At 37.6% G+C, this 26,425-nt stretch overlaps 1 protein-coding gene across 1 annotated transcript in view; it reads right to left on the minus strand.

Annotated features, from left to right (window-relative positions):
- FTO (FTO alpha-ketoglutarate dependent dioxygenase) overlaps positions 1-26,425 on the minus strand; it is a 368,578-nt gene that overhangs the window by 186,754 nt on the left and 155,399 nt on the right. Inside the window, exons 5-7 of the mRNA XM_063112160.1 lie at positions 24,343-24,422; positions 16,946-17,089; positions 9,406-9,525 (exon numbers count right to left, since the gene is read on the minus strand). Of these exons, the coding sequence (XP_062968230.1) occupies positions 9,406-9,525; positions 16,946-17,089; positions 24,343-24,422 (344 nt within the window). The remainder of the gene's footprint in view (positions 1-9,405; positions 9,526-16,945; positions 17,090-24,342; positions 24,423-26,425) is intronic.

Below are 26,425 nucleotides of genomic sequence, written 5' to 3' on the forward strand. Positions count from 1 at the left end.
ATTTCCCTAGTTCTGTGCCCAAAACCTGTCCAGTACATGCTGCTTTCTCTATGTAATTTTGAAAATTAGTAACAAAAAAGTCCAAGCTTTGTTGAAGTCATTTAATTTTGTGACAATTTTACCCTATGAAGTTTTTCAAGAATAGGAAGATCTAAAACTTGAAGGATGCCAACAAATGAGGCAAACACTATAATTCTAAGTTTTAGCAATAATGCTACTCTGGGAAACTAATAACCTACTTACTCCTCTCATTTAAAAAAATGAATTTTCCATATTTGCATAAGTTGTTTGCCAGTGATTGCTCAATCTTCTCAGCTGTAAATGCCAAAGACATAAAACAGGACATTCCTCTGTGCCCTTGATATTATTTTTTAAAACAAAGAAGTTAAAGATGTTTTGGGATATTGTTGTGGGGGCTGTGTTTGTTTAAAAATAAAACTAACCCAAAAATATTCCTGTTGAGCAGGAGGTAATATTTTAGGAAAATGTACAGAGTTAAAAAGAAAAAGGCCACGCTGATTAACATGGGTGGGAAGAGAAAAGCAGGATTAGAACACTAACCTCATGTCAACTCTTTCCTTTAACAAACACATGTTGTACCTACTATGTGCCAGACACAATTCGAGGACCTGGGGAAATAAGAGTGACTGAAACGAAGTCCCTGCTGTCCTCACGAGGATTATATTAGGTAGAAGCAGACAATAAACAAATACATAGAATGGCAGGTGGCGGAGCATGACATGAAGCAGAGCAGAGCAGGGCTGGGCATGAGAGAGACAGCTTGGTCAGAGCAGGAGCAGAGAGGCCTGAATGAAGTGAGGGAATGAGTCGTGCAAATAACAAAGGGAAGAATATTCCAGAGAGAGGCAATGGCAAAAGCAAAGACCTGGGCAGGAGTGAGCTGGGCATGTTTTAAACACAGGAAGGCAGCTAGCAGAGGAGAGAAAGAGGGAGAGAAATGTCAGGGGGCAGGGGTGGAGGCGGGTGGTGTTGGACTGCAGGGCATTGGGCCATTGCAAGGAAGCTGGATTTCTGAATGTTTGCACCAGGCGAGTGAAATGGACTGACTTGTATTTTAAAGAAGCACTCTGATTGGGATGGATGTAGGATGGTAGAACTAGGAAGGCTGATTGGGAGGCTAATTCTGCAAATGATCATGGTTTTTACCAAGGCAGTAGCACAGGAAGTGGTGAAGGGTGGTCAGGTCATAAGTTTAATATTTTGAAAGCAAAGCTAACCAGATTTGCTAATAAATCAAGAGGACTACAAGGTTTTAGGCTAAGCAACTTGATGTTTCAAATTATTGAACTGTGAAACACTGGGAAAAAGATTGGGGGCTTATAGGAACCAAGAGTTTGGTTTCTGATCTGTTAAATTTCAGACACTACCAGATGGCTGAATACCACTCACCTTTTCCAGCTAATGTTCAGATGCCCCAGGATATGAGAGTTCAGTACCAAGAAAATATAAATTTATTAATCTATTACAGGCATTGGCATATCCCACCACCCATCCTTTACAAAATTCACTGTTAACTGCATGAAAAGTTCATGTCATTAAATAAAATACAAAACCTCTTAATCCCCCAACGTCTGTTATAAAGAACATCTGATACATAGACCTGGGTATTTTATAACTTATCATTTAAATTAATAATATTTAAGTAAGAGGACTATATATTATCAAGCTACCAACAACCCCAAGTCTTTACAACCAAAGCAGATATGTCTAAAACACTGGAGCTTAATTTCAAATATTGCTCTAATATTCCAGATTTTTATCCAAAGGCTAATTATGTCAATCAATCAAAAACAAGTAGGAGAGTATCTGTGGGAGATTTTTATACACATCAAGGAAAAATTTACAATTGAGACTGTCATAGGTGGTTACAGATGCTGGGATCACGTAGAGAAAATGCAAAAAAGTCAATCATAATTTACTTGTTAGGGAAAAGATGGTGTCAAAAATATCATCTACAAATGATCACAGAGATACTTTCAGGAATACAGAAAAAGGCAACATATCACAGTTTCCGTTGGTTAAAAAAAAGGGTCATTATTTTGCAGATATCAATGTAGAGAGAGCAGAATGGTAGTCATGTTACCCCTAATGAACAGAAGAGCCAACTTAATGTGTTCCCAGGACTCTCTGCTAAGTCAGTTTTTGGCACTTGGTGCACATTTCTCCATAGAGACATTTTCACAAAATATGGAATGATTCCCAACCCAGCCTCCCACAGTATTTAACCCACAGTGAATAGAAACATTACAAGAGTAGCACTGAGCTCCAAATTGTTGTGAGTCCCTTTTGCTCTTAGACTGAAACCCAGTTCTAGAGGGAGGAAAGGTTGTCACTAAGGGAGACTCAGTCAAATGACCGCTAAGTAAGCGTTCCTCAGTTGAGACGTTCACACTTCCTTCTGAAATCAAAACTGGTGATGCCTTGCATGTGCTCTTATATTTTACAAAGTTTCTAATTTGATCATCCTAACAATATTGTTCAGAAAGTAAACAGTTTTAGGGACCATTCTTTAACCAACTTAGGAAAAAAAGATCCTGAAATCTTGATAATCAATATTCCAGATAAATGGCCCAACATCCTTTGGAAATCTTGCTTCCCTTTCAAAACTGTAGGTCTGCTGATTTTTATTTTGTTTTTTTACATTACTTCATTCTTCTGGACTGAGATTCTTATAGGATATTTCAAAGATACTTATAATAAGGTAAATGACAGACTAGAGCTGAATGTAATACCCTTACCACTCCCACTCAAAAAACTAGAGGAAATAAGGTACATTTCTGTTTTATGCTATATCTCTTCCAAGAAAAATGAGAATTCCTGACACCCCAATCTGGCACCAAGGTTTCTGAATACACATCTGAAATGCTATGATGGTCTACTAGTCAAAGCAATCCAAAATAAATTCTAGTAGCCAAGGCTAAAATAGCACCCCAGGGAAAAATAGCAAGATCTTCACACCTTTACATCAATTTGAATTTCAGTGTAGTTAAGATTATTTAAAACAACAGAATTCATCTATTTTTTGATATACAGAATGTGTGAAATGTGCACCTATATGCACGTGTGTGTGTGTATTTAAAGAAGGTTGGCAAAATTTAGCCAAATCCTATTAAACCAAGGCTAAAATAGAAACCATCACTGTTTAATCTGATTTTTCTCTCCATACACCAGCAAGAGTTAAGAGAAATGGCAAGACTTTCACCTGGAGTTTCCTAGCTCCTGCCACTTTGTTTCACCATCTTCAGCATGTTTAGTCTTGTTCCTATTGTGTGCAGGACAGAGGCACCAGGAATGATCCTCTTAACATTCCTGGGATGTAACAGGCACATCCTAGTACTTTGTACCAATGAAGCTCAACTCACACAGCTCATGTAAGGGTTAAAACCAGAAAGTCCTACCCCTGGTTTGCTCTGATGTTCCTGGAGATATTGTCACTGGATGTATCCTCAGTAGAATTCTATTCAACACCTCTGTCTTTAAGTACAAAGCTGTAGGCTGTAGCAGCTTTAAGAAACATAAGTATCCCTTTTTTCTGCTCCACAGTATCTGTGTGTGAAATTCTCTAAAGGGGTTTAAGTATTTACCCTGAACACTATCAGACAGTTTCTAAAATTTTCCTTATCCAGTTGCAAAAACACTTCAAAGAGAATCATAAACACAGTCCTTTGTGCTCTTGATGCACATTCTGTTTTTGAGGCTTAAGCCTGAATTCTCTTGGAATTATAATTTTTTTCCCCAAAAGACAGGATACATACCACTTTTTCTTTTTTTAATTCATTACTAAATGTGCAGCAACGAAGGAAAAAAGTCAAAAACTGAGAGAAACTCGGAAGGCAATCAAAGAAGGAATCAAAACTAGTTAGAAATTCACTGCTAAATTACACGTAAAATTTTCCCCCAGATACTTTACTTTTAATAGAACAATACAGCTGCGGGGGAATTGGAGTGGGGGCATAGGTAGGGAGGAGATTGAAAAGAACCAACCTTCCGTGGACAAGTTTAAGATAATCAAAAATGTGAGCCAAGGATTTTAAGCTGCTATGGTTAAAAGTGACTTTTTCTTTTTTCCAAATTTTCAAAGCTAAATTTAAATGTCCCTAAACTCAAGTGTCTGCATACCTGTTCCAGAATTTAAATTATTGAGTGTTTGTGACTGTTTACCTGCCTCCAATCTGTGTTACCTTGAGCCACTTGGCACTGTCCCAATCAAAAGGGAGAAGGGAATTTAAATTTAATTAAAACCACCAGACATCTCACACCAGATCCTAAATTACTATAATATACTCTGCTTCTAAATCAGAAACGCTATCCCTAAAAATTAGGAGATAGAATCATGTTAGCAGATGTAACTTGGTGTATACATTAATATTAAAGGGGAGAGACAAATAATATATATACACACATATGCATGTAAAATATATATACGCATATATAAAATTGGTGGCTTTACCATTGATACGAACAAAAAATTTAATATTTATATTTATATCACTTTCTTCCTTTCACCCCCCAAAATCTTTAGTCCTAGAAGAAAGTGTAAAATGAACTTAGGTAATTGAACTATAATACAATAGCAAATACCATTATACTGAGTATATATTTCACTGTGTGAAAAAGTAGCCTTGTTCCTGTATTCACTTACAAAGAATTTAATCTAAAGCACTGTGATGATAGCTTCATTAATCTCTCCAAAAACAAACTGCTACTCAGCTCAGTCATTCCCTAAAACTGTGTAACCTACACTAAGGAGGTCTCATCCATACAGCAAAGGACAGGCTCCTGGCATGAGCTTTCCCAGGTGCTATATGTAGGCCAGAATGACAGAGAAAGGGCATGACTCATCTTGAAATTAAACTATTTACATTTCTCTCTTAAAACCTGCATAACAAGGAAAGGGTTACATTATTAAATAAAACACCTACTCAATTTTCCACATCTCTCTGCTCTCCTGTGCCAGATTTTAATATAAATGGGTAGAATTAAATGTAGCCTATAGCTTACCTAACATAATTATATGTTGTGTTTTACATGTTTCAAAACGGATACATTAAAATAATCCAGTCTTGGCTCCTTCCCACTGAAGTCCATAAAGGATACCAAGGCCGACTGCCATGTGAAAGCATTGCTATACCAGCACAAGGAACTGTCAGGACCGGAAATGCAATCCGAAACATTCAAAATGATCAGGATCTACTTTCTCTTCTAAAAGCAAAAGCAACCAGAAAAGCATGAAGAAATTTCTCTCCAGTATATAAATCATCAGTACTTTTGAAAATGTTTACTCTGGAAACTATCCTAGAATACTTCCAAATTGACCTTTTTTTTTTTTTTTTTAAGGTCAAAAGAAAATGAATAAAATGTCATCAATTTAGAGGATTTCACACCTAGCATTCTTTTCTGTATCACTGTGAATTTGATAGCGTTAAAACATTTTTATAGGTAAAATAAATGTCAGTTTTTCAAAGAGCAATACCAGACCCTGAGAGACAAATGGCCTATCCATTGAATCTCTGGCTACAGCGAGCCTTCCTCCCCTCACAGGAGATTTCAGCTTTTCATATTTCTCTTTACCCAGAAAGCAAAGCTTGTACAATTTCTTTCAAATGGTAACTCTCTCTTATCCTGAAGAGTCTCCTCGTAATACAATAATCTTGCATGGGGGGTAGTGGGTTGGTTTAAAAAAATAATAAAATAAAATACAAATATTTGAATAGTGTTACAGTGTTACAATACGTTCTTGAATAGGGAGCAAAGAGGAGGGGAAAGGCCAGGCTAAATTCCTGGGTTAGAAGAAAGGGTTATGTTGCTTTGGGCTTAATGGCTCATAAATTCATGAGGTAATATTCAGGGAAAACGTGATATTTTATCAGAATGTCATTCAAATATAAGGTTTAACATTTACATCACAAGAGCATTCACAGAGTAAAACTATCCTCCGGGAGAGAAATGGCAAGAATAAACAGTTTGATAAAAACGGTGCTTGCTGGAACAGCAAGTGGGAAGTAGAGGCTGGGGGAGTTTTAAAGACAGCTGGCTAAACTTTTTGAAATATGTGACTGGTTATGATATGTGAAGCAATTACCATCAACGGAAGAAAAGCGATTTCAAAGCTCATTTTCCATTCTTCTATATCCTTCCTGAGACTGCACCTTCCAACCACAAAGTGAAAAAAAAGAGCACAAAGACAGAGAGAAATTACAACAGAAGTCTCTTCCCCGCTACAAGGGCCGTCAAAGGTTGCTTTACTCATAAGCAAAAGGGGAAAAGAAATGCACATTGCCTGAGGTTTTTTATTTTATTTTCTCGCCCAGAGAGATCGATGTTATGTTACAGAACAGACAAAATGCATTGATTAAAGAAATCTTTCCACAACACACACATGATTTTCCAACTCAAAAAAACCCATAAAGATAAAAAAGCATCATTTGTCTAAAATGATAATAATTTTGAGTAATATATTCCCTGGAAGCAAAGTGAGTACATTTTGAAATGCCATTTAGATTAGTCTAATTCTATAGGATCCAAATGTGCACCAAACACTGCACTTTTTATGTTAAATTGCTGTTGAATTTGTTAACCCACAACTGATTTCCTGTGTTATGGAATCTTGGAGATTACAGCTAACTTGAAGCAACCAGGGATAATTCTTGACAGTTAAGGGTGCATTTGTATGCATTTTCCTGAAAGGCCAGCATCTTGGGGCCTCGAACTGGTAGCTCAACATTGCCCCCTACTGCTTGCAATTGAAAAAATAGGAGGTGGGCTGGTACAAAGTAGAATCCAACCTGCCAGCGCCCAGTACACTGAGTACACAAATACCAGATGGCACTGCGCCAGGGCCACAGAACTGTAGACCTTTCCAATGAGCATTCTCTTTTGTCTCTTTCCAATGGCAAAAATAAATTATTATTAATTTGTTAAAAGTCATTTTAAAGGGCTCGAAGTAACGCTTAAATTTAATTTAGAAGGACCAGCCCTTTTATCTTCACGGTGCTGATAATGACCATCCTGAGGACTGACACTGCAAGCTGAGAAAAGACACTGAGGCCACTGATTTCTCTCAGAACACTTAGGAACGCCACACCAACTACAAGAAAACTAGCTCTGGAAAGTTCCCAGGATTGCTCCGTTTTAGTATTTTTAATACAGGAGTTATAAAATAAATAGAAGATATTCCCCCTAACTGATGTGCCACCACCACCAAATTAAAAAATATATATAAATATAAAACTCAACTAAATCTTTCAAATGAATTCATAACAGACATCATTGGTAAGCTCGCAATACGAAAGATTTTACTTTAAAAGAAAAAAAAAACCTCTTAAACACAAGCAATTAAAAATTTTTTTTTTTTTTTACAAAATCAGTTAGGATTCCTTTCTCATTTGTTTTTCAACTCTAATGCACAGAGTTGTCAAATTACAATTTCAAAGTCAAGCTGACATCTTGGAGTCAAGGTTCAGCAAGTAAAGAGATTCTAACTCATATGTAAATGAACAAAATCAGAATTACGCAGTTGGGGGTAAAAAAAGGTTCCCTGAAACTGAAGCTGCCTTTATACATACATCCCACAGGCTTAGTTTAGGAACAGAACTAAGGAGATTCAGGCACAGACTTTTCACTACCTCCTTTTCAGTTTTACAATGCTCAGTTTTTCATTGATTCAGGTCTTTGGAGGAATCAATTTTTGTGATACTATTAATATACTAAAAGAAGAATTGTGGCATTTCTCCCCCAGACATATATCCACAAAAAAGCATGGTTTAAAGATTTAAGAAGATGTCTGGAAAGCAGTGACTTCTGGATTCTGACCCAGACTTTTCAACCGGGACCTTCAGGATTGTGACTTGACATTTTCATTATTATAAAATACGAATTAGGGTAGATCCTATGTTAAGTGTTCATATCACAACAACAACAATAATAATAAATAAGGTGGGAGAAAACTTGGAGGTGATGGATAGGTTTATGGCATAGAGTGCAGTGACAGTTTCATGGGTGCATACTTATCTCCAAACTCATCAAGTTGCATGCATTAAATGTGTTCCACTTTTTGTATGTCAATCATACCTCAGTAAAGTGCTTTAAAAAAACAAAATAGAATAGGAATTAGCAATAGCTACCCATTTTTGCAGATTAGTTCACTGTGTCCAGCACATCTCAAATTCTGTGCAGTGGTACTATCTCCAGAGTTTAGCAGGCTTTTATCACTTTTCGGCTACATTCCAAATTCAACTGTTTGGAGGCAGAACAGCGAGGTGGTGAAGGGCAAAGACCCTAGAGCCAGCCTTCGTGAGTTCAAATCCCAGCTCTCCCACAGATTAGCTGTGTGACCTTGAGGAAGTTCCACAAACCCTTTGTGCTTCAGTCTTTTCATTTGTAAAATGGTGAAAAAACCAATACCTACTTTATGGGGTTGTCATAAAAGTAAAGTAAGTTATATAGAAAACACTTGGAATAGTGTCTGGTACTTAACAAGCATCACAAGTGGTTTGCTATTATTTAAGCTATTTAACTATTATTTGAATTAAGGCTAAATTCAAGACTTCCAAGTGGCTTCAACTTGCCTTTGGCTGCATTCCTATCACCTCCCCTGCACTTTTGCTCCAGTCACACTGCACTTCCTCACTTCAGATCTCACTTTTACAGTTCCTAATGTTCCTCCACAAATGTCCTACCCTGTCACACTTCTCCCCAACCTAGGTGCCCAAAAGCCACATCTGCTGTTTCACCACAGTCCCAGCTCCAGTGATCTGAATTTAATACTCCCTCCTCTGGACTACGATTGTTTTAAAACCTCCATTACAGGATTTCATTTTGGCTAATGTAATACCGGGTGATACTCATGTCTCTCTCCTTGTTAAACTGTTTGATCACAGTGGTTAAGAGCGTGAGCTCTGGAGCCAGACTGCCGGGTTTCAATCTCGCTCTGCTCCTTATTCAGTGACCTGAGGGGAGGCACTTAATTTCTCTGCGCCTCAGTTTTCACATCCATAAATTAAGGCTCATAACAGCTTCAAGACCTCTTAGCATCGTTGTAAGAATTTTAAAAGTTAATACAGGGAAAACCCCTAAGACTAGCGCCTGGTGCATATAAAATGAATTTCAGATATTACTGTGGCATTTTTCTCCTCTCATGGCTACTTTCCAGCATTTGTCTAGCACAGTGCCTGATATGTAAAAAATACTCAATAAATGTTTACTGAACTGCACTGAGGTTGCACTGACAAAATCCGGGCTGTTCCCACTACCTTGCCAAGAATGACCTAACTCGATAATTTGGAATTATTAAATAGACATTTATTTGCCTATGCAAATTAGGCAGCAGAGGATTTATATAGCACAGCATCCCAGAAAATACAGTCCCAGACCTCATGTACTTACCACACCTTCCATCTTCTTCCACAGTCCCTCCAGTTCAGCCATGGGTTGACACCACCAATCAGTGCACTTTTTGTATCGACTGCCTTGAAACCAAAACTGTCTCAGCCACTCAAACTCCACCTGTGAACCATAAAGAGAAGGTGGTGATTATAATGCCCTTGTGATGAACAAGCAAGGACAATGACTTCATCACTCAATTCTCCTCCAGTAACTTAATAACCATAGGGTGAGAAAATGTAAGAAGAGCTCAGCCTAACCAGTTCCCAATGTAACCTGGAGTCTACAGAGCATTTCTGCAAAGCCAAGAAAAGAGTAGTCTTAAAGCTGAAGTCCTATTAGAAAGACAACCCAGCTCAGGCTGGGGAAAGGTCTTCAATCACATTTATTAGTTAGCTGTGTGGAAACTATATGTCAATTAACAACAAATACTGAAATTCTAAAATACACAGCATTCTGTGCCATGTATAAGGGGAAAGATATAATCAAACAAAATATGTTTTTATTAAATGTCTTTATTAAAGACTGATATTAAAAGCAAAACACAAACATATATCAAGAGATATCAACAGTAAGTTTCTTAGATTTAAAATAAATAAAGAACTTACCCATGGACCAGGAGGAGCTGGTGATAATCTCAGCCCATATAACCAAACAATATAAAATTAATTATGGAGGCTACATTAAACCTACGAAGTCATTCAAATTGTCATCTGTGAACTCAGTCATGGTAAATGACAATAAGTAAAAAGAACAGCAAAAATACTAGTAACTTATTTTCCTTCCTACAAATCTACTATAGTAAACTTGTAGTGTTTGCCACCTTACATTCTTCCCTCTATTTCAGCAAAACCCTGCTATTCATTTGATAACCCATCCCATCCTTGTTCTCAATCCACACGGTATGGGTACAGTTCCACCTCCAACACCAGAGTGGAACGTGCAATCCAGGTCTGAGCCAATCAGCCCACCACATTTTTCTAGTCACAGAGGTGGGTTTGAGGGGAGTAGGTATATACTCAATCAGAATAAATCTCAAGGCTGTCAGAAGGTACAGGAAGAAGATTCTGCAGCAATTCTGCCATCAAACGGGAAGAATGGAGCCCAAGAGTAGGAGCTGGCTGCAAGATGAAAAAATGAAAACCAGGCCCTAGTGACATCAACTAACCCTTGATCAAGCTATTCCTGAAGACTTTTACTTAAGCCAATTCAAGTTGAGTTTCCTGTCCCTTGTAACTGAAATAATCCCAACATATACAGATGAGAGGCTAAGTAAAGCTTTGGAAGTATAGCAAATTATTTTCCATCTATTTTCCAAGACTTCTATCACTCATCTTCAACTTGCAAATCAGATTCTACCATCAAAGTACAACTCCATTGATCCATTTACCTCTGCCCTCTAAAGAAAAGTAGAGCAACCACAGCTTCATGCTGGGTCATCTGGCTTTGCTAAAGTGATCATGTTCCATATACAGACACAGAGCTATTATAATCTTCACCTGTTACCACAAAGAATTTTTTTGTTTGTTTATCCATATTGAACTTTCAAGAGGCAAACAAAAGCAACTTGTGAAGACTTAACAATGGTGAAAACGGCTCAAATAAGTAACACGAGAACACCGAGTCATATGAAAAGGTTTTAGTTTACATTAACTAAATGTTTGATATGTAGAACTGATTTCAGTTAAAGCTATTTAAACAAAACAAAACAAAAGAGGAAGGTAGATGATATTAGGAAAACAGTTGCTAAACCTTATCTGTGGTATTAAAAGACAGTGGTTAACAGAAGTAAACTTGAGTACTTTGAAAGGAGAATAAATACAAATGCAGCTCAACTTCTATGAAGATACAGGTTTAGCAACATATTTATTACAAGAAAAAAATGAGCTCTTTTTAATGGATTTCACATGAAATTTTATTCACGCTGTACAAATAACCCGTCAGCAAAGCAGCAGGCCCTGTGTTAGGGAGAGTTGAAAAGGTTTTAAAAGGTTTTCCAATCTCTGGGCTGGTTATTTCCATTGAAGAGAACAAAACACATAAGCCTTGGCAACCCTGGTATCCCAGGAAATAAAATAGATTATCATATGTGATTAGTTCATTCAACCTATTAGGGTGCCCCGGAGTCTGAATTTCAGTGAACTAAAACTCAGAAGCAAGGAGAAGCATATCTGGGGACTCTGCTATCGAACAGCAAAGAAAGAGCCCTGTCCATTTTAATAAATAATGTCTTCCCGTTCCTCCTCAGATGCCCAACTATTTTTTGAGGCAGATAATGTCATGGTTAAGTAAGAGCTCTGGAATCAGTTCAAAACTGGGCCCCACTACAGCATAACTATGTCATCTGTAAAACAGGGATAATTACGTAATAACCACATAAGATTGTGGTATCAAATAGGTTAATAATGAACTGCCTACTATGTCAGGCATTTGCTAGATACTAAGAATACAAATTGAACAAGACCACAAGGCCTAGAACTTACTATCCTCAAGCATCTCACAATTGCATAGAATTTTGTGAGCAGGCAAAGTCTTAATATCCGCATCAGCTCATGTCCATTACTTTCCACTAATGCCAGTCAGAAAAATTCAACACCAAGGACCCACTCCCAACAGAGTTTTATTCATGAGTTGAAGTATTGCCCATGAGATATAATCTTTGTGGACATCAAATCCATTGGCATGCATTTTATTGAACTCCAAGACCTGACTTTTTTCTTTCAATGCTGTTGGTAAAATACACTCCAAGATATTAATTAAATGCCACCCTCACCAGTTCCCCCATTGCCAAGAGAAGTAGTTGGCTCTTTTGTTACAATTAATTAAGGAAGCAAAAAATATTTCCAGCTGCTTGACTCAGAGATTGGGTTAAAAAATTTTTTTTGCCCTAAACTTTGGGGATTAGGAAGGAAAGCTGCAGGATGGATGTTGCACGAAATCCAAAAGGTCAGGACTCACAATACAATGGAAGTCTTACTACTTCAGAGCTAAAAAAAATCAAAGCCAAATCATATTGACTGACTGATGAAGTTCTAGCCTTGACAGAAGTAGGGTCTTCAAACTCTTCTCCAGGGTGGCAGTCCCTCTAAGGAGGCTTACAGCCAACACAGCAGAAATGAGACAAGTCGTCAGGAAGGCAAACCCTGACTTGAGGCCTGGGAACACTCATCGGGTGATGCGGATCCCTGAAGACGTGAACAGCAGGGAGGCCACCTGCGAGAGGCTCTCTGAGTCTTCATTAGGCTTCGAAACCAAACTCCCTGATTTTGGACACGATCTTAATGAAAATTCACTAATTATCCAATCTTTTGAACAAGTACAATATAAAGGAAATTAATGCCCACAGGCATCAGAAGGCATACTGACAGCCTAGAGGCCCTGCAGGATCTTGAAGGGCCTTCTGAATCTTCAGAGACAAATGAAAAACATGTTCGCAATAGTTTTAAGTTCACAGCTGTGACGCAGAAAACCATCTCTGTAACTGTGTTAACTTCAACTGCCTTCTCTATGGGATAGTCAAAAAAGAGATCAGTCAAGATCTGCTTTTCTGCCAGAAAAACCAGGAAAAAGTCTGAAGGGGAGAAAGAAACAGAATCCACCCACTGAACCTCAATCACTGGGCACTTGGGCTTTGGGGAGCAAAGCTAATAAGATTTCAAAATCATTGTTTCTGAGCCACTATATCACCATATGGTGGTAAATCATCTCCATCACTCCATCTATAGGTAAGTAAATGTTGCCTACTTTTCTTTTGTCAGGTTTGCTTAGGCTCTTGATTTGGTCCCAGATCAGCCATGCAGTTCCAACATGAGATGTATGAACATGTCCCTTGGGGTTAATGTCTCACTGTAATAAGTGAAATAAGTTACTTCACTGAGAAAAAAAATAGACCAGGGAGAGATGCTAAGGCTCTATCTACAAAGAGAGACCCTATGAAGTCCCTTTCATAGCAGCTGTAGAAATGTAGGTCTGATCAGAAGAAAATTAGAACCAAACAATGCCATCAAAAAGTACATTCTTCTAGGAGAAATTTACTAAGAAAAGAGACTGAATTCCATATATTACTATTTTTAAAAAGGAAAACAGACCATTTAATAACATACAGGAAGATTCTGCTCATAATTGAATGAAAATCTTTTCTAAGCATCTTAAATTGGAAAAAAACTCTCCAAAAGGTATTCAGTTCCTATGCCCAAAGTTCCCAAATTGCTTAGCTGGAAACCATCCTAGACAAGGAAAACATGCCACTTCTAAACTCATACAGCCTGAAAGCTTGCAGCATGTAAAACCAAGGGCTCCATCCTATAATTAGCCCTGCAAAGGCACTTGGCCTTGAAGAAAGAGGAAAGCAAACAACAAAAAACTGGAGTAACTATATTGGACATTTGTTCTTTTGTTTAACAACAAAACACAGTAGAGAATGAACATGCAAGCACTCGATCCCAGGCCAACTTGCATGGTAAAGGAACAATATCTGACCATGTGCCCTGACATATGGAATTAATTCCTAAAGTAAGGAGATGACCTTGAAGAACCAAAGATTGGGAGAATGGTGAAGACTTCACGCGATATTTAGATGCAAGATCTCTATCTCCATTCAACCCTAGGCTAGCCTCAAGGGGCTAAAGTTTCCAATACATCTCTGTCCCACCACCCTAACATACACAATGTCAAAAGCTGCCAGCCACTTTCTGAAGCAGATGGATTCAGACGACACTATTCTACTGTTACATAAACAGTGTGATTTTACAGATTTCTCCTGTCCGTTGATGATAACAAAACATGTCAGTCAGTCACAGAAGAGACCAGAAAGGATAGGAAAATAAAACAGCCCATATGCATGTTAAAGAAAGCACCCATTCTGCTAGCCTGACTCCTAAAACTGAGATTTTTAGAGAAGGAAATAACTAAATTTCCAGATTAGAATTTCTACACTACCAATATGGAGAAAGACATAACTTTGCTCCCAGGTCTAATTCAGTGAGATCATAAGGCCCATAAATGCATATCTTTCCTAAAATTCTAGCTACAAGCAATGTCTCCAGCAGGGATGGATAGGAAAGAAAGTGGAACATTTACCAGGCACAACGAAGGGAAGAAAGTCAGCCCTGGGTTCAGTTGAGCATTAGAAGTGGTTACTATTCCCCTAAATGGCACAATTTCTTTCTTTGCCTTTGGTTCTGGAGATAATGACAATGTTTGACAAAGTGTGGAGCAGCTCACAAGATATTATATGTCATTGTGCAAGCATACATTGTTTCTCCTCTGCTCAAAACCCCTCAATGACTCCCCATTTCCCTCAAAATAAAAAGGAAAATCCTTCTCCTTATAGGTGCCTCCAAGGACCTACAAAATCTGCTGCTCCCCAATCTCCCATGACTATCTCTGTGACCTTATCTCCTCCAACTCACAGCCTCATTCCTTTCCCTCAAACAATACTGTCCCTGAACTATTCCGTGAATACCAGGCATTCTCCCGACTCATGGCCTTTGCAGTGGTTGTTCCCTCTGCCTGAAACACTCTTCCCCAGGCATCCATGTGGCTCACTGCCTCATCTCCTTCAAGTCTCTGCTCAAAGAACATCTTCTCCAAAGGGATGATCTCTTGTTCTCTCGATCTCCATTACCTTGCTCTGGTTGGTTGGTTTTTTCTGTAGCACTTATACAACTTCTAACATACTACATAATTTACCAATGTATTATGTTTATTATTTATCATCATCTCCCTGTACTAGAATGTCTATTTTATTTACCATTATACCTTAAAGAACCCAGAAGAGTGCTTGGCACATGATCAGTAATTACTTACTGAAAGCATAAATAAGAACATTTTTGTATTCCAAATCCTCCATCAATCCTTCTGATTATATCGAAGAGAAACTCTCTTCAATAATTCTCTACCACATGTTAATCTCTCCTTTCTTTCTTTCAACAGTTATTATTTTTTTTTGAGGTATAATTTGCTCAGCATAAAATTCGCACATTTTAAATGTAGAATTCAATTTTTTTAGAAAATTTATGAAGTTGTGCAACCATTACCACTAGTCTCCCTTCTTAATATGAAGAAAGGAGACTGTAGGCTCAGAGCCCCCTCCAGGCAAGAATATCTGCTGGAATGTAATAACATTGCTCTGTTTTTATTGGATATATTTTTCTGGTTACTTTTTCTTTTGGCTAGTGATACCAAATTTCCACTTAAAGTGGCAATATAAGGTTTCCTTTTTAAAGAAATTTATGTATGTAAAAAATGAGTTGACTTTTAAATTTTTTAAAAAACATTAGTTAACAAAAATGTAGTCCAAGGATACAGCAAAAATTAAAAGGGTATTAACAAGAACAGCCATTTGTGAAACATTGACTCAAGTGATCCAGACCTACGGTTTCACAGTCTGCAGAGTGGCCACTACAGATGGTCCCTAACTTATTCTGGTTTGACTTGGGATTTTCAACTTTACAATGGTGTGAAAACAATAGGCATCCAGCAGAAATGTGTTAAGGTAGGCTAGGCTAAGCTATGATCAGTGGGTCAGGTGTATTAAATACATATTCAACTTATGATGGGTTTATACACCTGTAATTACATAAATAAAAGGCAAAGCATCGACACTTGCTCCTAGGGTCCAACCTCAACTTCCATCAGTCCTTGGTGGGAGACTATTCTTCATGAGTCTCTTGTGTTTCTGCACCTCTTGTGAGGAAGCACTGACTGCCCAGTGTTTCAGACTCTCATCGCAAGGATGTTTGTATAGTGAACACCTTTGACAGAGAGAGAGTTTCTCCCTACAGAACAAAGGGCAAGTTTGCACACAGACTTGGAAGATAAAGATAGCGTCTTTGATCTGGACCCAAGGACAGGTGTGCTTACCAGCCATTAAAAAAGATTCGGGTTCCCTTAGCTCAGGGTTTCTTTCCTATAATGCAACCCCTCAATGTGCATATGTTATCTGGCCTACTTTGCATCGCCCTTGGAAACAGAGGCTTGGAGAATGCTATGGTCTGAAAGTCTGTGTCCCCCCAAAATTCATATGTTGAAATCCTAACACCTAAGGTGATAGTATCAAGAGGTTGGGTCTTTGGGAGGTGATAGATCATGAGGGCAGGGCCTTCATGAATGGCCTTAGAACTCTTCTAAAAGAGGCCCGAGGAAGCTTATTTGCCCCTTGCACCATGTCAGGATACAGTGAGAAGGTGCCATCTCTGAATCAGGACTGAATGCTCACCAGACACCCAATCCGTCAGCAACACGATCTAGGACTTCCCACCCTCCAGAACTGTGAGAATAAATTTCTGTTGTTTAGAAGCTACCTAGTCTATGGTATTTTTGTTGTTGTTGTTGTTATAGCAGCACAAATGGACTACTACAGAGAACTAACACAAAACTGCTGATACTTTGCTTACTGCTATTATTGTAAGTAATAACCTATCCTTCACCTCTGACCTGGGTGACTCATGCCTTATACTAACATGAAACTGTGGCAGATTAACTTGTTAGCTTGCAAGCAGGGTACACTCTCAGACCCTTCATAATTCTTGAAAGTCCTCACCTCATTGTGAATTTCTTCTCCTTGTTTCAAAACTGCAGGCTCGAAGGATTTCAAAGTGACATCACCATCATCTACATTGTCACAGACGTTCTGCAGAGCCAACTGGCAGCGCTGTAAGATATAATCCAAGGTTCCTGCAGAGCACTGTGGAGATAGAACCAGTGATCAAGATTATAAGCAAAATCTAAGTTTACCATGCCACTCTTCCTAGGACTGTTCAGATCTGCCCCTTTCTGCTGCATTCTGCTGTTATCTATACTCCTTAACCCAGCCATAACCACAGTAGCCTGCTCACTGGGCTCTGTGCTGCCCAGCTTGGCCTCACCTGGGCCACTCAGCTTGCTGATTTTCTTTTATTATATGGGCCTCATATCTATAACTAAATAGTAGGCTCCCTGAGGCTAAGGCCCTATTTTTATATATATTTTCTACATATACCACAGCATCTAGAACTGAGTCTTAATGTAGAAGAAACTTAATAAGTAATAATTGGATGAGTAAGTAAACAAGAATAAAAGGACACTGACTTTATATCAAGTGCCCTAAGACTAACAATGAGAAAGATAAGCAATCAGACTGTAGAACTGGTTTAAAAGCACACAAAATAGAGCAGTAATCGCAGGAAAAAAATTAAAATTATAAATACAAAGCAAAGAACTCATTTTCCTTTTTTGCAAAAAGCATACACTATACAGTTGTAGTCCTTGGCAGAACAGATTCTTCAAGTAATGGAGAATATATGGCTCATGCCCTCAGGGCACATCAAAAGGCATAACCTAGCACCTGGGTATCAGCAAGGACACAGATAACTAGTTCATGGCTCTCTGAGTCCATGGGAGCAAAACAGAGGTCAAATGGACAAACTCCTTTTTAAAATGATCATATGTCAGAAAAAAAGAGGATGCAGATGGAGTGTGCATCTGTTTGTTTTGGTAATGAAACGATTTCCTAGAATGATAAAAAGCAAGCTATAAATAAATATCCTTTAGACCCAACGAGGGAAACATATCCCTAAAATATTTTCATTTTAATATTTATAATTTAAACTGAGCCCTTGAAAATAATCTTGAAGGTTAATCCTCTGGTATAAAAATTCTTTGAACATTTACTGCCATTTTATACATTTTATACAATGTGACATCAACAAGCATGGGAAAAACAAAGTTTCTGTGCCAAAAAAACAGAGGTTTGACTAATACATATTTTAATATGAAGATCTCAGGGTGCTGGGGGTAAAAGGGCAGGCAGCTTCAATTTGCCCTAAAGAAAAAACAAAGAATGGAAGAGAATTACCACTCACTTTTGTCCCACAGCCATCCCTACAATATCACTTTAAATGACAATATATCTAGAAAGTTCTCCTATGTGCACCTTTACTTTCCCAAGGATAAAGTGATCTACATAAGAGGTTATTAATTGCACTACCATGTATTATAGCTAAAGATTGGAAAAACCTAAATTTCCCATCAATAGGGAACTAGTTAAATGGACTGTAGTGTAACCATACTTGTAGCCAAAAAGGTGGAGGGAAGGGAGGTGAAACATTTGTTTTCCTGGGAGTACAGACTTTTATTTGATGTAAAGAATCTATGATCAGACCTAGTTTAGGGGTTTTTTAATTAACAGATTTATTGAGATATAATCCACATCTCAGAAAATTCAACGCTTTAAAACATACAATTTGATGTTTTTTAGTATATTTAATAGTTGTGCAACCATCACTCCAATTAATTTTAGAATTACAATTAATTAATTTTTATCACCCTCCAAAAAAACCCTGCGCCCTTTAGCAGTCACTCTTTCCCACTTCCACCAAACTTTCCAGCCCTAGGCAACCACTAATCTACTTCTGTGCCTATACATACACCTATTCTGGACATTTCACATAAATGGAACCATACAATACGTGATCTTTTGTGACTGGCTTCTTCCACTTAGCGTATTTTCAAGGTTCATCCACATTGTAGCATGTATCGGTACTTCATTCCCTTTTAATACCAAATAATATTCGATTGTACATATATGCCACGTTTTATTTATCCATTTATTAAGATAAACTCTTGGGTTGTTTCCACTTTGTGGCTATTGTAAATCAAGCCATTAAGAACATTCATGTACAAATTTTCATTACTCTCGGGTATATACCTAAGCATGGAATTGCTATGTCATGGGTTAACTTTGTATTTAATCTTACGAGGAAGTGCCAGACTGTTTCCCAAAGGGGCTGCACCACTGTACTTTCTCTCCAGCAGTGTAGGAGGGCTCCACTTTCTGCACATCCTCTTCAACACTTGTTACTGTCTTTTTGACTACAGCTATCCAGGGGGTGTGAAGTGGTATCTCATCATGGTTTTGATTTGCATTTCCCTAATGACTAAGGATGTTGAGCATTTTTCATGTGCTTATTGGCCATTTGTAAACTTTCTCTGGAAACATGTCTATTCAGATCCTTTGCCATTTTAAATTGGATTATTTCTCTCTTTAATTATCGAATTGTAAGAATTCCTTACATATTCTAGGTATAAGTACTGTACACTACCTTATGAAATATATGATTTGCAACTACCTTCTCCCATTCTCCTGGTCGTCTGTTCACTTTCTTGATGGTATACTTTGAAACACAAAAGTTTTAACTTTAAGGGGTTTTTTTTGGTTTTTGTTTGTTTTGTTGGCAGCTGGCCAGTATGGGGATCCCAGTTTGTGTTTTAACACCACATTCTAACCAACTGAGCTAACCAGCCGCCCTTTAACTTTGATAAAATCCAACTTATCTATTTTTTCCTTTGGTTGCTTGTGCTTTTGGTGTCATGTCTAAAAAAGCTACTAGCTACTCCAAGATGAAAATTACGTACTGATGAGTAAGTATCACCAAGGTTTAATAAAACAAAAAGAACAAAATAGTGTATAGAACAGGCTACCATCTGTATAAAAAATATTTTTAAAAATTATATCTGTATTTGCTTGTATATTAAATATCATCAAACGGATAACAAGAATCTGAATAACACTGCCTCTGGGGAGGGGAACTGGTTGGCTTGAGGAGAAAGAGACTTTTAACCACATAACCTTACACACTTTCTGAACCATTTGGGTAACTACCTATTCAAAAAATAATTATGCATAAAATTTAAATTAAAAAAATACAATAGTCTGTGTTGAATCCCAAGAATATTGGAAAAACTAAAATCAAATAAAGGTCACAAAGCCATCACACATAATCTATTCCTATGCAACCAAAAAACTGAATAGATTTCTTCTCTGATTAGCTAAAATGAATTTCAGAACATTATTTCCTTAAAACAATCTGTTTCCCACATATTGCAAATAGGTAGAAAACAGCAAATCATTTCTTTGGCACAGATGAGACATATAATGCTAACACTGTATAAAAGAGAGGACATTTACAGAACCAGTGAGGGCTATGAAGTTGCATGAATTTCTTTCCTTCTTCTATTGAAGGAAATAATAATGTAACTTCAGTGCTGGGGAAAAAAATCTTTTCCTTCTTCTGCTGTTGAAAAAATAGTACAAGGGTTGCCCGTGGCTCACTCGGGATAGTGCGGTGCTGACAACACCAAGGCCACGGGTTCGGATCCTAAATAGGGATGGCCAGTTGGCTCACTGGCTGAGCGTGGTGCTGACAACACCAAGTCAAGCGTTGAGATCCCCCTACCGGTCATCTTTATTTAAAAAAAAAAAAAAAAAGAAAAGTAAAAAGAAAAAATAGTATAAGATAAAATAAAAATTTTAAATAACATAAAAACATAATCCCACCACCTGAACCTGTTTTATTTTTTTTATTATGTGTGATTCATACAAAGTTGTAATCAGTGTATACATATCATTGTATATGCTGTTTTTAACTATTTGTACATAAGTATTTAAAACAACTATTTCAATGGCTGCTAATTAAGATACTTTTCAACAATCTAATTAAATGATACAGACTATAAAGGCATTAAGATTCTGCCCCAACTTTTCACAACTATTAATCATGCTAGATAAACATATTTATGCATACAGTTTTATTGAATTATTTCCTAGGTTTGGTTACTGAAAACAGTGTATGAGATCAAAGATATGAATATTTTTATGGTGCTTTATACATATTCTCATACAGCTTTCCAAAAAGTAGATCAATTAGAAAAACTGGTATAATTCATGTACCAGTTTCACTGTATTCTGCCAGCACTAGATACTATTTTTTTTTTACTTTTGGTAGAAATAAAAAGTTACCTTAAAACAGTGATTTTTTAAAAAACATTACTTTTAACTGTAAGGTAACTTTTGAAGCCTGTTTATACAAATCATCTATAACAGAGGTCAGCAAACTTTTTCTTAAAAGACCAAATAGATATTAACTAGATATTAACTAGATATTAATTTAGGCTTGTACACCATAAGATTAGTGTTGTAATTATTGAACTCTTACCACTGTAGCTCCAAAGCAGCCATAACCAATATATAAACAAATGAGTGTGGCTGTGTTCCAATAAAACTTTATTTACAAAAACAGGCATCCAGTTTGTGGGCCATAGTTTGCTGACTTGATCTATAATATACAAAGCAGGATATTTACATCATTCACATTGTACGACACACATACGTAATTAGCAAAATAGCATGTAGCTTGAACTGACACACAGAGAACATAAAAATCACAGATTTGGGATTATGTTTTTCTCCCAACAGAATCACTATGAAAACTCAACTCTTTAGTTAGAGTTAATTAATGCTCAAAATTTGGCCTAAAAATTAGAAGATACAAACAACAGCTATGACTAACCAAAGACAGCTAAGCCTCTGGATATTTGAAAGCAATGCTGCTTTAGTGACAGTATGAAATTTGTCCACCTGGAAAAAAAGCCAACAAGGCCAGAAGATGCTTTTCAAACCATACTTCAAAGGGCTCCTTTTGGGAGCTTCTGTGTGCGTATTTATTGCACTGGATGGTGGGCAAGAAGTTCCCTGCTCTCTCACAAGTTTTAGTGCCACATTTCCATCTGTCTGCTGAACCTCTCTACCTGGCGGCTCCAACTCAATCTGCTCAAAACTGAACTAACTATTGCTGCTCCCAAATATCTCAGACCCCTTGTTTCTACTAATAGTAATGTCATTCTCTGAAACACTCAGACTTGAAACTCAGAGTCATTCTAGAGCCTGGCACATGAAAAGCAACCAATAAAATGTTAGTTAATTCAATTGTTTATTCATTGTTACATTCCTCTCTCCATTTCAGTCAGTCAATTGCCAAGTCTCACACAATGACCCCTACATTATTCATGGGAATTTCCTTTTTTTCCTACCTTAGTTCAGATCCTGACTGGTTTAAGTGAAGTCCCTATCGTTTTCATCTTCCTAAAGTTATCTTCAATATGTTACTACCAAGATAAAAAAATAATCAATAGCCCACAGATGCCAACCAACTTAAATTCAAATACCTAATCTGAGATCCAAGATCTTTCACAATCTGATCTCATGCAGGAAATCAACCTTATCAACCAATACTCCCTTTGGCACTCTGGGATCCAGTCAAAGTACAGCCACTCAATCTTCCCCATCCCACCCCAATCTCAAAATTCCCACCTTAGTCCTGGTTTATCCCATTAGCTATCTTAAAAATACCCTACAATCCCCTAATTCCTACATGTTCAATCCCTACATTTTACCTGTTCTGAAAGGCTACTACAAACCTCTCCAGTGAAGCCCTGTCCTGTTTACTACTTTTTATTCTGTACCATACTTACTCTTAGACTGTAAGCATCTTGAAGACACTGAACATATCATTCGTTCTTGTTCACAAGTACCTAAAAGAGTACCCCGAACACCAGAAAGTTCAACAAAAGTTTGCACAATGAATAAATTAAAAGCCCTTCTTCAGAATAGCAGCTTTCAATGAATAGCAATTCTTACAATCAAGACTTGCTGATGATTTAATATCTCATTCTTTACTTTGCACACATTAATGTATAAATGGAGATGGAATAACCTTTCGCATAAAGAGCTTTGGTTGTTCTATCTCCAATTAGCTTTTCATCAGAATAAAATGAAAAGACAGTAGTAGCAGTAGTAATAGCAGTAGCAATAGAAAGAATAGTAATAATTTAATAACATAACAGTGGCTACCATTTTTTGAATGTGTACTATACACCAGTCTCTGTTCTAGAAGACTTACATGTATTAACTCATTTAATCATCATAAGAACCCTATGAATTAGGTATGATTGTTATTCTGATTGAACATACCTTCCCAAATTTTTTATTCATCATTTTATAATAGCCCTCTGAACACAGCACTAACGAGCTTGTTTACTCTGCCAGTTTAGAATAGGAAAGATGTAAGAAAGATACACTTAAGTAGCCACATACTCAAGTGATTCACAAGATCAGGATTCTTGGGAGGGTTATAGCTAGAAAGACAGATGTCTGTAGCAAAAGAAGTGAAATATTTCTATACAATACAAGGCACATACTAGATACTGAGCAAATGCTTGCTCTTTCATTCCTTCTTTCTTTCCTTCCTTCCCTCCCTCACTCCTTCCTAAGAGAACTTACTTTTAGGTCTCTAAAACAACTACTTCTGTGTTTATTTATTTGTGTTTCCCTGCCATTTTGCTGTATCCCCTCTACCCAACTATCTTACACTTGTCCCCCTGTAGTTCCATGAAAAGTCAAGCTATAAAGCAAAGCATGGATAACAAGCTTGGGTAGGAGATCAACTTGTAATCCTTTTCATGATTATTCCCCTGCTCTCTGGAACCCTTCTTAACTGAGCACACGTTACCCAAGGGCAACTATTTAGGTTTTTCTCATCTCTTAACTTCCCATTCTAAACTAATCTGATCAGCTGACCATCAGCCATTGCAAGTGGTGGCAGAATTTAGCAATAAAATCTGGGTTATGAACACAACTGGGGAGCTCAGAAATTCCTTGGCACTGCTGTAACTTTCTCCTTAATTTACATTCACATGCCCAGAAGCCTGACCAAAGAGTTAAGGGAAATGTAAATTCTCAACCATCTGAACCCAGCCACAGCTAATGCGCACAAGCACATGAATCCACCCCATTTCCTTCTGGCCATCACCTGCCCTTGACCTTGACAGATAGAACCCCCTAAGAAAATCTCTAACTATCAACACTTGCCAATGGTATTTTCCTTCTCCAAGAAACAAAACCCCAAGAAGCAAAACATACTTATCCCATGCCGTGAACAGATTTTTTAAAACTGTATCCAACACAACCCAAAGCTAAAAAAGCAAGTAAACAGAGATTAAAGTCAAGTTAGATGGAAGCAATTTTCCTATCAAATACTATTCCAAAGTTCTATGATAAATTGCTCATTCAACCACTTCTGTCACATCCAATTAAGTGTGAATTACATTTTTATTTACACTTACCTCTGCCACTCGATGGGTGGAACTGAACCGAGGTTGTGAACCAGCCAAAACACAGTGTTGGTGGGTGGCATTGAGATCATCTACAGGAAAAATACCAAAAAGTTTTAAAACCACATTTACTAGTCAGTATATACTATATACTACTTAATTAAAATACAAAGTAAACAGTAAATCCATCATTCAAGGAATCACAGCAACCAAGGAATTAATGCTTGCCTTGTATTCTTTAAATAGTTCCTTATAAGCAGGACAACTATATGTGAATTTTTTTTCATGCAAACCAATATACTATCAAGAATGAAAATTAATAATTATCAATAATTATTCTAGGACAACAGGTATAAACCAGGTCTGTCCTCAGCAAACAGGATATATGGTTACTCTATTTATGTGTGGTCATACAATGCACACCCAAATTATTTATTTATTTATCTATCTATCTATTTATTTATTTTGGCAGCTGGATAGTACAGGGATTGAACCCTGGACCTTGCTTTTATCAGTACCATTTTCTAACCAACTGAGCTAACTGGCAAGCCCCATGACATATCTAATTCTATCTGTGTCTTTTAAGCCAGAATCATTTTACGTTATTTGGAGCTGAACATCTTTCACCTGAAAATCTACCTTTTGCTCTCCATAATCAAAGTATCAGTTTTGCCCTAACAATTTTCTAGGCAACAAACCAACCAACTCAGCTTGTTGCATACTTGGCGCTCAGAACAGAATTGAAGCCTGTCGATTCAAGACCCAAGAATGGAGTAGACAGTGAATTCATCAGTTGAAAAATAATACTAAAACCACAAGCAGTGGGACAGTCAACAGCCAAGTTGCTGTGTATCCTAAGAAATTATGTCATGTGTCAGGCAAACTCTCTACCACCTCTACTTAGGACATCATTTCCTCTACTACACAGAAGAGAGTGGTAATGTTCCCCAGCAATGATTTTCTGTATAGGCAATACAAGCTTCTGATGAAGATACAAGACAATGACTTAAATTAAGAAGCAAAGGCCACTAGGCCCCTTATGTGTCAGCAAAAACAACCTACGATATTACTTCTAAACACAGACAGGAAATGCAAAATGTCAACTAAAGGACTTCTACAGATGGATATTGAGAAATAACAGTGATAAGGTTTACCCTCCTACCTTAAACAAACCAAAAATATGAATCAAAAGTTTCTCACACTGGGCTGGCCCATGGCTCACTCGGGAGAATGTGGTACTGATAACACCAACGCCGTGGGTTCGGATCCTGTATAGGGATGGCCGGTTGGCTCACTGGCTGAGTGTGGTGCTGACAACACCAAGCCAAGGGTTAAGATCCCCTTACCTGTCATCTTTAAAAAAAATAAAATAAAAGTTTCCCACACTGAAAAACAGAGCAAGTTAGATCTCAGGGAGAAGAGAAACAAAATAGGTGAGGCCTACAATTACACTTATTCCACGAAAACAGTTTTAGTGCCACAGAGTAGGGAAAGGGGAAGTCAGAACCCAGAGTTCTCAGTTTTTTCTCATTGATTTGAGAAGACAGAGATTGGACTTTGGGAAGGCCAAGGCAGCAGGACTTGAAAGGCAAAATACTGGAAGAGAAGAACCAGTAGAGAGAGAGAGAGCAAGCAGCGATCTGTAGAAGGGTTCACCCGGGTCTTTGGCTGAGCATTGATCTGTGCGTGTGAGAATGAAAACGTCGCAAGGGCTGAAAAAGAAGGACCAGAAAGCATCAGGCTGAACAAGTCACAGACCTCACACAGGGCCAGGAATACTTTGTGTTCCTAGCAGCTGGAATGGCTCCTTCTGCATGAGATACTAGGTAATCCCTAGAAAAGCATCACCTTAGTAGCAGGGCTAAATTAGTCCTAGGTTAAAGGTTGCTCTAGACCCACCTAGCAAAGCTTAAAACTGAGGTTCAAAAGGATCCAACATATTCCAAGTAATTTAATTATTCATTAGAGCAAAATCCAACAGTATTTAAAAGAACACAACAAAATCAGGCACCCGACAAATAAAATGTGCAATATTCGGCATCCATTCAAAATGTTAACAGAGGAGAGAAATCATACACATAAACACACACGATAT

This window comes from Cynocephalus volans, chromosome 10, assembly GCF_027409185.1.
Source record: "Cynocephalus volans isolate mCynVol1 chromosome 10, mCynVol1.pri, whole genome shotgun sequence".
Lineage (NCBI taxonomy): Eukaryota > Metazoa > Chordata > Mammalia > Dermoptera > Cynocephalidae > Cynocephalus > Cynocephalus volans.